This window comes from Tachypleus tridentatus, chromosome 1 (genome assembly GCF_004210375.1).
Source record: "Tachypleus tridentatus isolate NWPU-2018 chromosome 1, ASM421037v1, whole genome shotgun sequence".
NCBI lineage: Eukaryota > Metazoa > Arthropoda > Merostomata > Xiphosura > Limulidae > Tachypleus > Tachypleus tridentatus.
Window position 1 is genome coordinate 83363459 of NC_134825.1, and position 14061 is coordinate 83377519.

At 30.6% G+C, this 14061-nt stretch overlaps 1 protein-coding gene across 7 annotated transcripts in view; it reads right to left on the reverse strand.

The window, feature by feature from the left end:
- Positions 1 to 1634: 1634 nt before the first annotated feature.
- The window catches only part of LOC143253872 (uncharacterized), a 50981-nt gene continuing 38554 nt past the window's right edge, over positions 1635 to 14061 (reverse strand). For 3 of the 7 annotated variants that reach the window (XM_076508393.1, XM_076508412.1, XM_076508402.1), the window contains 4 exons: positions 11844 to 11967; positions 10990 to 11084; positions 9604 to 9639; positions 8966 to 9099 (listed from right to left, as the gene is read on the reverse strand). In XM_076508393.1, coding sequence (XP_076364508.1) covers position 9099; positions 9604 to 9639; positions 10990 to 11084; positions 11844 to 11967 — 256 coding nt within the window. In that variant the 3' untranslated portion in view covers positions 8966 to 9098. Of the gene's footprint in view, positions 9100 to 9603; positions 9640 to 10989; positions 11085 to 11843; positions 11968 to 14061 lie in introns of those variants that run through there. The other 4 variants (XM_076508384.1, XM_076508375.1, XR_013029882.1 and 1 more) reach the window with 4 other exon arrangements.

The following is a 14061-nucleotide window of genomic DNA, read 5'->3' on the forward strand; positions in this document are numbered from 1 at the left end:
TAATGGAGTTTGTTACTAATATATGCCACCAATACTAATTAAAAATTGATTCAAATAAACTGTCATTCCCATTGCAAAGCCAATCCAAGTGTAGACAAATTTATAGGTATCTCCTAGTGGCATTCAAAAATATCATAAAATAGTGCAAGTGGATTTAGCTTAGAGTTCTTGATTTTGAATGTTATTCCTCTCACACTGCATCTAGTATGACATGACTTTACCACACATTAACAGAAATCTAATCATTCTCCATAGAATTCCGTCAATGCAGTGTTGTCTGGAATGTCTCAGTATAAAACGGCATTCATGGCTCTTATAACTATTATTAGTGGCTATAGTCAAAACCATCTTAAAAAGGCTAAAATCATGAAAATAACAGAATTACCCTTCATGGTCTGGTCAACAATCAATATCCAAAGCATTTCCCATAAAACCAAAGTACACTAATAAGTAGCAGATTTACCCACGTGATTATGTCCATACTACTTTACTTTAAATCACACTGACAGTAATATTCAAGATTACTTTCACTACTCCAGCCCATTACCTTTTGTGAATTTTGGTATAAGTTAGCATGTGGAACTGTTTAACATTCTTGCATTACTAGTGCAGCATCCAATAAGAATTCCCCACTTAAAGATTTGTGCATTATTTCTTCATTTTATCTTCTCTTACCTGGCTGTCTATGACACCTATTTCCCTTGTTACTTGCAATAACATTCTTCATCAAAGGTTGTGCTTTGCCATTCCTTTCCTCATTGCATCTTAACTTCAACTGGTTGGTTGTGGCAGTTGCTGATCTTTGTACAGCTTATGCAGCAGTGTGCCATGACAATAATATACAATTTAAATGCAGATAAACTAATTACAAGTTGGTGGTGTGTACTGTACTGTAACAATAGTTTTAGTTATGTTATACAAATATTTACATCATTTACTGAAATATGTACACACCATTGTTGCCATTTTAAGCATGTGCCTTGTTTTCAGTTTCATGAAATATAAAAACTGCCAAAGGGCATATTAACATTAACCAAACTTTTAGAGGAAAATTATATAAACCAACACAAAAAGCCTTGCCCTAACGTTTATACTATACTTGTGTGTACAGAACAGTATATAGTAGCTTGTCACATGTATTAACTACAAATAATAGTTTAATATTTTCTACTTTAAGCACAATATTACATTAAAAATTAGTGTAGTAACTAAAATTTCAATTGTACACATCTCCATAGATATGCACAGAGATGGTCCATTGGGCCAACCCAAGCTTGAAGAAGGAATGTAGCCTATAACGTCCAATTTGCAATACTTAACCACAGAAAATGTGACAAGCTCTTAGTACAATGTCCAAGTCTTTTGTGCTTGAGATATGTCTGTGAAATGACAATGTTAGTCTGACTTATTCTGAAATGCAAATATAGTTTATTGGTGTCCCTGTATATCACATTTGGTATTTAACTGTCATCTACCACAAACTGTCACTAAATCAACAGTTTACAGAAAATTTAATAGTTGATAATTCTGACAAAATACACAATGCCACATTGTGTTGCACTCTGTAGGGTCATGACATGCACACTTTAATCCCCACCTGTGCACACACAAAAGTATACTCTCCATCTTATACATAGCTTTGAGAATAAAATTTATTTAATTAAAATATGGTACAGTTTTACAGAACTTTCATAAAATTCTATCACATTCAGATGGTTACATAAAATTACACTAAGTTTTTCTATTGTGAACTTAAGTTCATAGAGAACCACATCAACATCAAAACTGAAATTTCCACTAATTAATATAATTTTTTGAATAACATCTGTAAACATCACTAACTCAGTACGGTTTAGTGGAATACAAATCTATAACTGACAATACTGTTCAAGATTTTTCAAAATGATCACCCCTTAAATTGTTGAGAGGGAGAAAAAAGTTAACATTTACCAACTGTAATTTCACACAAATCAAAAATAATAATGTTTAATAAAATACTGAATTTAAACCACAATCAACAAAATAAATCATATTATAAACTTCAGTAGTCTACTAAAAGTATCTTTAAAACACTGATGCTCAAAAACAGGTTAACCAACAACTCGACTGAAAACAAAAGAAAAATGTGTTATTTAATATGCTTAAATATGTACATTTAAAATATGTTTTAGCTCCCTGCCCTCCCTTGAAAATGGAGTTTGTGAAAAATATTTTGTTATACTTTGGAAAAGATAAAATGCTCTTCAAGAAGTTTCATATAAATACAGTAGACGTCAAGTTACTTTATGTTGCACAATAAGCAAATGATCATGAAAAACTTCCTTTACATAAAACTAGTCACAGAAAGGCTAGCTTAGCTAGTATTTCATCAGAAGATAACAACAGCTATAGTACATTTACTTCAGGAACTAATACAATCTTTTAATTCTTAAACATTTTTAACAGACTACTTAAAAGTTTCATCTTAGATGCAACAGTTTGTGATAAACATTTATTTAATATCTGAACTTTATCATTTCTAAAATAATTGCTAACAAAACAAGTAAAAAAACTAATATATGCTTTAAAATTACGAAATACATGCAAACTCTGTAAAACACGGTTTATGTGAATCATAACATAACCCATCTAACATTTATGCTTCTTGTATTATACACCATATGAATTGAAACTTCAAAGCTGTTTACTTGAAAAAATAAGTATTTTGCACATAGGTTGAAAAACCTATTGGTTTGCTAGTTTTATGATATACATGATAATGTGCATTAAAAAACTCACTTTTATGAATAACTTTACAAAGAGCTGATGAAATAATTTTCAGCATTATCAATACAAACAGATATGAAATTTCCAACTGGGCAAAACTTTTACATAAACATCACAAGAAAAGCCTACACAAACTACAATATAATAACATTACATGAAATTTCAATGGTATTAAAGTAACTTGTAACTCAAAGCTAATAAACTAATGATTTTGAAGATGTCATGCAAAAATAAAAAACCTCAGGTCAAATAATTTTTTTTTTTTAAATCAGGTTAGACTGACAAAGTGGAAACTAAACATAGTTGAAATATCTCAATTTCATGAGTAATCTCATTAGCCCTGAAGATAACAAGTTAAGCAAACAATAAAGGATAAGTTTTTTCAGTTGTCTCCTACCAAAACATTTCAGGCTGAATATGTACAATACAGCTTTCAACACAGAAAACAGACTTAAAAATTAATTAAATTAGAGGAACAATAAAAGCTTTTGACTATAGAGATTTTACACATACTGACTGAATTTCCTTAGTTTTTTCCAAAGTGAAGCTAGTCTGGCTTATACATGTTAAGCAACAGAGACAGAATATTTCATTCATCTCGTATCATAGACCAACTTATCTGCCAAATTACAAATATTATATTTTTAATTCATGGTTCATATGACCTCTAGAAAACAGTTATAAAGAAATTAAACCAAATGAAATGTTTTTATCACGTCTTGCAATCACACATTTTGTAATAAACTTTATCAATTCACAATGATTGCATAACAAGTCAAATACCAGATAAAATTAAGAAATACAAATGAAATTTACAAGACTATAAATTAAAACCCAAAGTAATAGGAAAATCTGAAAGAAAAAAAACATTCTAGGGAAAACAATGAAGATCACACACAAGCTAACTTACTGTGTTTTTTTGAAATGGAAAAACTAATAACACAATAAAACATCTAAAGAAATTCAGAATACCTACAGAAAGAACTCTGTCACTGTGAACTAAACAGTATTGTATCCTTTTTGTTTAAATCATTTCATATTACCATGTTATTGTAATTATGGATGTCAAGTTCTTTTTGAATAATGGCTTTGTATTTACTTTTTTTTTTTTTTTTTACAATACACAACTACTAACTGTGTTCACAATACAAAATAAAGTGTTTTAAAATACACAATAAAGCCATAAATAGAGTTAATTAATTTTTTTGTGTAATACTGCTGTGAAAGAACTGATGTATTACTGGTTCAACTTAGTAGTTAACAGTTTAAGTTATTGGGTTAAAATATTTACCTCATACTGCCCAATTCTTTTAGGTTATTTTGTAATTGTGTTCATATTATCAAGCTACATCTGTTTTTGGATCATCACTTGCTTGGCAAATTTCTGTTGGCACATTTTAGGAACACCAATATCAGTGTATACCATTTTCATACAAAAACACTACCCTTTACAAAATGGAACAATCATATATTAAATATTTCAAATATGATTAGGATTTGACATTCACTATCCTTTCAGACAACTCTCAGTAGCAGAAACTTCAACTGAAATCTAGAAAACTAATTTAAAAGTACAGTTTCTAACCATTGGTCTGTAAAAATATCAAGTGAAAAAAGAAAAATAATTGTGAAAGATTACATTTTAATGAAAGTTGTACATGTGTTATGAATAGGTGAAAAATGTTGTTTCCTTTTATATTCACTGTGAAATGGGTAAGCTTCTTGAAGAAACTAACTTAAGAATTGATACTAAAGAAGTATACACTTCTCCTAATAAGCTATATACACAACAAACACTGGCAGAAAGGTGGGAACACTGAATTAAAAGATAAAGCTGACACAAACATACAACTACCATATTTTATGCCCTGTAAGATGGATTTCTTTTCTTTAAAAATACCTTGAAAAATTCCCATGCATCTTCCAAGACAAAAGTGATGGGTGAAGGCAAGAGGTTAGCTTAGGGTCTACTCAAAACAGCTTCTCGTACAGATCATAATATCATTACTTACAAGTATTATCAATAGCATAAAACATTTAACTAATATTATCGATATACTGTGAATAATATGATGTATTTGACTGTATTTGCTCAGTAGGTTGAAATATAGTCAAGGCTACATCAAGGTGTTGATTGTTGAGACAAAAAAAATTTTTTTTGAGAACTGACATTCCAAAATTAGGGTGTCTTCCACGACATAGCATCTTTTAAGGCATAAAATACGGCAAAACATTTGGTGACCTCACTAGGTGTAACATTTTTTTCTGTCAAGTTGAGTAAGATGCATGCTTCTTTTCTTTAGATAAAAGTTCCATGCATTTTATATTAGCAAGTAACAAAAATTACAACCAATTAAGTTTCAATCTATAAAGTGTTGACATGTGTATAAAGAATAAAATATAATTTGCAAGAGCATTACTATTTTAAATAGCAAACATCTTCAACTAATATTCTGCAAACTATTTCCTTATCAGACTTGCCCTTTCCTTGAAATATAAAAGGAAATGTAATATAAATTAAAAATAAAGACTTTCTTATGCAAATGAATTACACTTGACTTTTAATGGTCATGTGCTTCTTCTTTTGGGGTTTATTTCCTCCCTCAATGGAAAGAGTTGCTAAGCATACACACAAATGTATGTCCCTCTCATAGCATGGATTCGTTAGTACGTGCATGTGTCATACAAGTAATGGAAAAAAATAACATTTTCTCTTTTGGTTTTCAAAAGTGGCAGTGGCAAAAACTGAACATATAAATGTTATGATCTGTATTTGAGAAAACTGTAAAAATAAAAGTAGCTAGATAATTAACGGCTTCCATCACTTGAGTTTATTTTAATAGTGTGTAGAATGCTCCGTACTTATAAGATAGGCAAATCATTCTTAATACAAATGGTTTAAAACAATTTATTATGTTTTGCTCTTTCCTGTAATAAAAATCTGAAATGTCTGAGATACAAAACTGGCATAAGCAAGTATATTAACATTTATAAAACATCAATGTTATCATATACATATTCATAGAGAAAGATTATTCTCAACATAAATACATGAGCTTTGAAGTCACTACATGGAATTCTTTATTAATTCTATTACAGGGCATCCAAACTAATTATTTCCAAAAACTTTGAATGGTACATTAATATAAAATCTGCTATTTAAGGCAGACAAGATATTTCACAGGGTGATCAGGAAAATGGCATATATAAAATTGAGGATAAACAAGGTTAAAGTAAAGATAAGAAATAAAACCCATTCATGCATAAGTTACACAAGCATAAACACAGTTCTATATGAAAACTATACCCATAAACTAGGGAAGAAAGCAACAGTTTAAAACTAATGTTAATAACAGAAGTGTCAAGTTAAAAATATATGCATTAATCATGGCAATTTTAGCTTGCAGTGTTTTCAAGACAGCTATTTCAATATACATTTTTTAATGTATATTATCATATAGAAAATCTTTATTTCTGTTGCATACAATTTACATAAAAACATTTTTCAGCATAAACTAAGTAATAAACCTTAAACAACAGAATTTCTGAACATTACTAATTAGCAAGTCACAGCACAGTTATCATAAATATACTTCTGCTTAATGGCAACTAGCATTTGAATGGTAAGTTGCCAAGAGCATGATCTAATACACGTGTTAGATTTTGTTTCCACTCTTCACAACCAAATATATTCCTCCTCTCCTAGAACCCAATTGTTAGATCTTCTTTCTACTCTTTGCAACGAAATATATTTCTCCTCTTCTCCTAGAAGCCTGTTAGATTTTGTTCCCACTCTTCACAACAAACACCTCACTCCTCCTGGTAACCAAATTTATCTTTCCTACCATATAGCAAGTCTAACAGCCATGATATTTCATTATAATGTTATTTACAGTTTAATTGTAACGTATCAACCAGAAACATCCTTAACTGTTACAGAAAGAGTGCAAATGAAGTTTAGATTTCCGTTTAACTTCTCAAACTTCTCAGTCTACTCAGCTGTGACAAGAGGCTTAAAAAAAAAAAACGTTCAGTCACTGTACTGTTGGCAGATAAGCAACTGGATTTATAATGAGCTTCCTGGTCAACTCCTACATGTTTCTCAAAATGAACACCATCTAATTATCTTATTTTAAAATTGCTCTGTAAAATTAAAAAGTAAAACCTGTATGCAAATCATACTTTTTAAAATATAAATCAAGTAACTAAAATTATTAATTTTTTGTTGTTAGCATAAATATATGAAAGTTTCATGCTTGGATACTGTAATTGTTGTCATGCTTATTGATATCTGACATTCCCATGGTACACTTGTGTGAAACCTTAACAAATATTAAGGTTTTTGTCAGCACTGTTTAGTGAGAGATTTTTGAAAATATAGTTAGAATTTATCCTTCCACTAAACTACTTGTCAAATACGAAAAAGCTCATTACAAATTTAAATGTTCTGTCATTTGTTAGTTGAAACTACAGCAAAGTGAGATAGTGAATGATAACTGCACCACCTCACATCCACTTTTTTTTCACAAATAATGTACTGCACTCCTCAAGCAGACTATTAATTTAATGAAAGATTCTTTACTAAAAACCTCCAGCTTCTCTTTTCTACTTGAATTAGATTAACAGGTTTAATATTAAGGAATGCAGATCATCTCACTACAGGATAGGTTTTAATGGCTTTGTCCACATTCTCACCCCATTAATGAACTGAATTTCAATTAGCCACTGACTACTTTCTTACCACTTTATTATCCCTTATTCCAATTAGCAGTAAGTCATAACATTTAAAATCATAAACATTTACAAAAGAAAAGAAAATATAATGTTACTATCTTTTGCATAACTTAGAAGTAATAATGTGAGTAACTCAATCTTCAATATTTGACCATGGTTTACAAAACCCTTGTTTAATGTTATTCAAACATTATTTATTATTATTATGTGGCAAATGAAGGATCTACTAAATTTGCTAACTAATAAACTTATATGTCATACTTGGTTTAAATTTTTGTTTTATACATAGCTGTATGCATATGAAACTCATCATATTAAATACTTACCAGATAATTATTTTCTTGTGTTTTCTGTATCTTCTAGAAGTAAGTTATCAAATGAGCTTTTGGAAATACAAAATACTTGTTCATCTTTTATAGCAGACTCACTGTGAGCTTCCTTCTTGAAAACAGAATTAGTTGCTACTACAGGAACAGACTTCTCAAAAGAATGTTTAATTTGGGGTAAAAGGGCAGTCGATTCATTGTAACTTGTATTTGCAGTTTTATTTTTGTCTATAAACAGTTGAATCTTTTTTTTTGTTGACTGGGGTTTTACTTCTGGAGGACTTTCTGGAATTATCAGTCTCTGACTTTCTGATTCTACAAATGATGTAGGTTCATGGCTAGGATTTTCCAAAATATTAGGAGAAAGATGTCGGATTTCACAGGTTTTACTTTTTTTACCTAAAGAAGTTAACAGAACCTCATTTATATCCTTACCAAGTCCACATTCATGAGTACTGGAGGGAATACTGAGGTTATCACAGAAGACATTATTTTCTTCTTTTTGAACCACGTTTATTTTAGAACCAAGGCAGGAATTCAATTTTTTATTTGTTTCAAGGTTATTTTCACAAATGATCTCCAATGATTCTAGTTTACCTATTTTTTTCTGTCTACTGTATTTCTCTTTCTCTACATTTAACTTACTTTTCCTTGGTCCCTTAGACATATGTGATGCCTTTGGTTTCTTGCTGGCTTCCAACCACTCTTCTCCATTACCATCTATATCACCTTTCTTTTTTCGAGAAAGCTGCTGGGATGTTTGTTTTGGTAGAGCTTCATCTGACATGATAGATGTTTTATTCTTAACTGTCTTATTTCTATAGTTTACTAGATGGTTATCACGTGTCAAATTTTCATCACAATTTTCGGCTGGAACAACAACAGAATTGGCGCTGGAACGCAATTTTCTTTTCAGCGCAAGGAAAGATGTGTCTTCATGACTGTCTATAACTGTTTGACAATCAACCTGAAGGCCAGGAAGTTCTTCTGAATGCTCATCATCAGACTCTGCAATAAATCTTTTCTTTAAAGGCTTTGGAATAGATTTATTGTCATCTTCTCCCTGAGTAACACCCTTTCGCTTATAAAGATCTAATGTGCCTGGTAGATGTCTTCCTACACAAATAGGTTGGCCCCAAGGCCTGTGAAACAAAGATAAGCGTTGAACCTTAGCTAAATGGAGATAGTAGTTCTCCATAGCCTCTAAAATTTGTTGAGTGTGTTGGGCAGGATCACAGTGTGGTGGACAGAAGTAAGGCACAGTGTGAAGGCTCTGTAGGAGATGTAACCTCTCAGTCATAAACATCAGTTATACTCAATAAAGATTTAAACCTACTTTTATTTACAATAAATTTCTTGAAAATTTTAAAATTAACACAAAATCCCATTTAAACTAATAAAATCACTAATTTTAATTCTTATCATGCCTTTCAACAATTGTTCCTATAATTTCAATTAGAACACTACGTTGAACTTAATACTAAAATCTGCCTCAGAATATACTAATTTGCATGACTACCTCTAAATTATACCTTGTGTAATCAGTTAAGAAATGTTAATAAATAGACAAGTATTTAAATAAATTTATCAAGATACACAAGCTTACTAGCATATTGTATCAGTCTGATAAACAAATCTTACATTAAGATTTCATTACCACTTAGAAGAAAGTAATTTAAACATTAACAGTAAAATTAAAAAAAAAAAAAAACTATTATAAAGGAAGAAAATATTTGAAACAACTTTATTTAAGGATTATTCAAGAACACTATATTACCAAAAAATGACAGAAATCTTTGAACTTACAGCTCTTCTGTTGTTTTGGTTCAACCATAAAAGAAAAACAAAAAACAAAATAAACATAATGTCTAAACAATATGTACATGACACTGTAGATAAATTCTATAGAAATAAATAATTTTCCTAAACTGAAAATGTATTTCCAATAATACTTACCTCCTCTCACATTTATAGCAGTCAAATAATAGTTGTTAGAGTGAGATAAGTTATGTTTTGGAAAACAAGCTCTCTACAATAAGGTAATCTGCATGATAACACATCATAATAAAACACTTTACTCTTAATTCAATGAAGATTTACAATAAAAATATTAAGCAAACTGCTGCATAATATACTGTAACACAAAATGAGCTGCAGGTGATGTATGAAGAGAAATGCAGAAAATGTTTCAATAAATCATTTTATTATTAAGCCTGACATTTCTTTCTATAATATCAAAAATACTTATTAATCTTTGTGAATATACTAGTAATGTTTACTATCATCGAACTTTTCAGTCTATCAGCCTTAATCTGCACAGTGCTTTCCACTATGTTCAATGATAATATACCAATATATTTGCACCAAATAGAGGTTAATTTTTTTTTAAAGGCAATTAATTTTGCCTATGTTCCAAAGTTCCACATACTAAATAAAATAATCTTTTGCAGATAATGTCAAATTAGGTTAATTCTTGAAAAATACCAAAATGTAATGCAAGCAAAAGTAACAATGTTAAGATTCTTAACCAATCTTCTAATAAATTCATTGAAAAATTCCAATGTTGTAAAAAACTAAGCAGTTTTGAAAACTGAAGTTATTGAAAAAACATAATATTTTGAAGTTATTCAGATAACAGCAATAACCAAATTTGGGTAATAAGTTAAGAAAAAATATGCCCACAAAATTTGTAAAAAGAAACATTTTTCAACTAAAATGTGCAATCACAATTTAATAATATTTTAGCATGGTTCATTTAAAGTGTGATAACAAATGTAAGCAGCCAGTCAAAAAAAAAGCAAAATTTTACATCAGTTGAAAATAGGTTTTAACTGTTTTATACCCTAACAAAGAAACTTGTTAAAACAATGGTATGAAGTAATTATACACCCCTCCAAAATTCAAGGTCATTTAAAAATTTTTATCAAATGATATCCTCCAATAAGTACTTTGCAAAATGAAAAATTTGGAATTTACTTCTCAATATCTTCATGCTAAATAATGTATCATCAAATTTATACTTAAATAACAAAAAAAACTGATTTCGTTAATATCACAGCTAAAAATAAATAAAATGTTACTAAACAAACCAAACCAAGCCTTTCAAAGCACTAAATCTTATATTCAGAATATATATATATATATATATACGATCCAAATTTACCGTTTTCTACACAGTAAAGGCGGCACTGTTTCGGGTGAAGGTGGCCACACTTGAATGTTATTTTCCATCAGTAACTTAAACTGTGGACTTGCTGCCTAGTCACAAAACAAGGCTGTTTTTAAGCTTAAATGTGCAAAACCAACTATTTTAGTAATTAAATAGTAAATATCTTTTCTTGATATTTGCATAATGAGGGCATTTAAGTTTAACATTATAATCATTCTTTACTATTCCAACTTTTTCAAGATAAAGTTATTACAGCTTACTGGATATTTCTCTCTGTGATCTACAAGGATTAAGCAGTTTATGATGAATTTCAATGAAAAAGTATGGTATTAAACACATATCAGTAAAAAATCTGTTAAGGTTTCTCAGAGATGAAAATTACCCAATTTTTCATAACAGTAACTTATAAAGAAATTCCAAAAGTATGGAGAATGTAAAGGAGACATAACATGAGAAAAGAAAAACACATTTGCATTCAAATCAATTATACGGATAGCTATCAATTTTTGTTTTATTCTGTAGTTGTTTGTACAATTCTTTAAAAAAAAATACAAAGTGTGATAAAAATAAAAAAAAGGTTCAACAAGTCAATTGGAAACACAAAAATTTTGAAAGAAAGAATAATAATAGCTCAGTAAAAACAGTCTTTCATACAAATTAACAATGCAATATTTCAATTATTTTATCAATGTGATATAAAATAATGAAATTGATTACTCATTGTTAATATTTTTTTTTTAAAATCTAAGAAATCAGGTAATTAAATACCACATGCATTAAAAGTGAATTTTTATATATTTTGGCAAAAAACTAACTGAATAAACAATTATTAAAGGGTTTGATATTACCTCCAAAGATGGACATGGGCTGTTAACAAATGGCTCGGTTTCATCAGATGCTCCACTGGATTGAGAATTATCATTCTTTTCTATCCCCTGTCTTAATTTATGTAGTTCTAAACTTGATACCTGACTAAAAAAAGTCAAAGAGAAAGACTGTCATTCCCAATTTGTAGATAAACCACACAGAGATTCCTAAATGTTACCTTAATAGCATAACTACAGGTGCAGCATACAATCCTCATTCATAACTTTAAGCAGTGAGAGAGAGTGTATCAACATATTAATATTATAGTAATAGCAACATTGCAGGCACAACAAAAATATATTTGTTTTTATTCTGAAAAGGGAGAGAGAGACAAACAAGGTAGGCAGTTCAACAACACATAGATTTTTATATTAATAGAAAAGTTACAGGGATAGCAATAGAGCTTTCTTGAAGAGAGAAAGACTAAATGAGTTATAGGGAAGAAAACCATAATGAAATTTTAGGTCATCAAAGTTAACATTTTCTTCTCCTGAAACTGTATTCTGATAGATACTCGCCTCTTGTGTGAAGATGTTAGTATCTATCAGAAATATATTTTCAGGTTGTGAAAATGTAAACTTCTAAAAGAATACCTCACCTCTACACACACATCTCTAGGATCTCATGTTGAATTGGTGCAAAACCTACCTAAATGATAATCTTTCAGAAAAAGCCTAAATGAAGCCCACAGGACATGATTCTCTTTGGCATGCAATCTACAGAGGCACACCCATAGGAGATCACTTAATACCTCATATAGATGTATATATGTCAATATAGGAAAATGTAAAAGGTCAAGAAGTCACATGTGAAACAGGAACAGGGAGAATGTAAACATGAACATCCACAAACTTGCACACAGGCAGTTGTTGTTGTACAACATGTTCTCACCTCAACTCTGCTGTCAGACTACAGGACTTACTCCAGCTGCAGGATGAAGGCATTATAGTTATGTGGTCTTAGTCTATACACAATACGTGAACACCTAAATTCTACTGAATAGGCTCTGGCTGTAGTAGAAGGGTACATTCATATAGCATGTGCTCACCTCAACTCTAATAAGCAGACTCAGGTAGCAAGAAAAGGACTGAAGTGGACGAGTGAAGTATATGTTTTACATGACAGGTGACCAACACTACAGTGACAGCATTACAACTATCCAACTTCTCATTGTATAGGTATTCCTTTGTCTAACCCCAGCAGCTGGGTCCAATTGGTTAGGATTGTCCATGATCCATCAATCTAGCAGTTAGAAACTCTAAGTGGCAAGAGTCTCACATGCTCCACTCAATGAAAGAGTGAAGAGAAGAAACTGACATATGGGAGACTCGAAAACAGTACCTGTATTCCCCCCCATTTGTCCTTCAGTCTGGAAAGGTCTTTTAGTGGAGACTGTGTAATGGATGATCACAAACCCTATTTTTACAAGACAGCAAGTACAAGCCATAGATGCTGATGGAACACTTCTCTGGTGATGGCTTTTTCCACAATAGTTTATGGAATAGGTACAATGTAGATCAGTGAGTTAAGTAAAAATAGATAAACATATACCTCAAGTAAACTTGCAGAACATCCCATCTCATATTAGGCATCGGTAAATTCAGGGCAGATGGTATGCTTTTGGGTAAGTGCATGCTTTCCATTATCCTTGCTCAATGCAGATTTTGAATATACCCTGGGAAGCAACATCAGTCATCTGGTGAGATTTTATTATACGAAAAAGAGGCCCTGAAAGAGAAACAGTAAGCATTTTTCTCAAAGACAGTGGGGAGGTTGAAGAATGGTGGCCTGTGGAAGCTAAAAAACATCAGAAGATAAAACAGCCAAAAGGTGTACAAGAAGAGATTAATGTGTGGAGAATGCATACATGCCCATCTAAAGGAGCTTGTCTTAGGGCTAGCAAAGAAAACATGTAAGAAAATGAAAAAGGTGATTAATCAAATGTAAAGAAATATGTGATAGTAAGTATTCACATTTTTTGATGAACATACAAACTGGAGTATGTAACTGACACATCCATTAAGAGTAGAAAAAGAGAACTACCACAGTGCAAACAGATAAATACAGGAACTTAAATAAGAAGTCTGTGTAAAGACATACTGAAAAGTCCAACAGGACACAGAAGGCAAACAGAGTCTGAAAAGTCCAACAGGTGAAAGACAGAAGGAAAAAGAAATATATAAGAAGTATAGTCAGTCT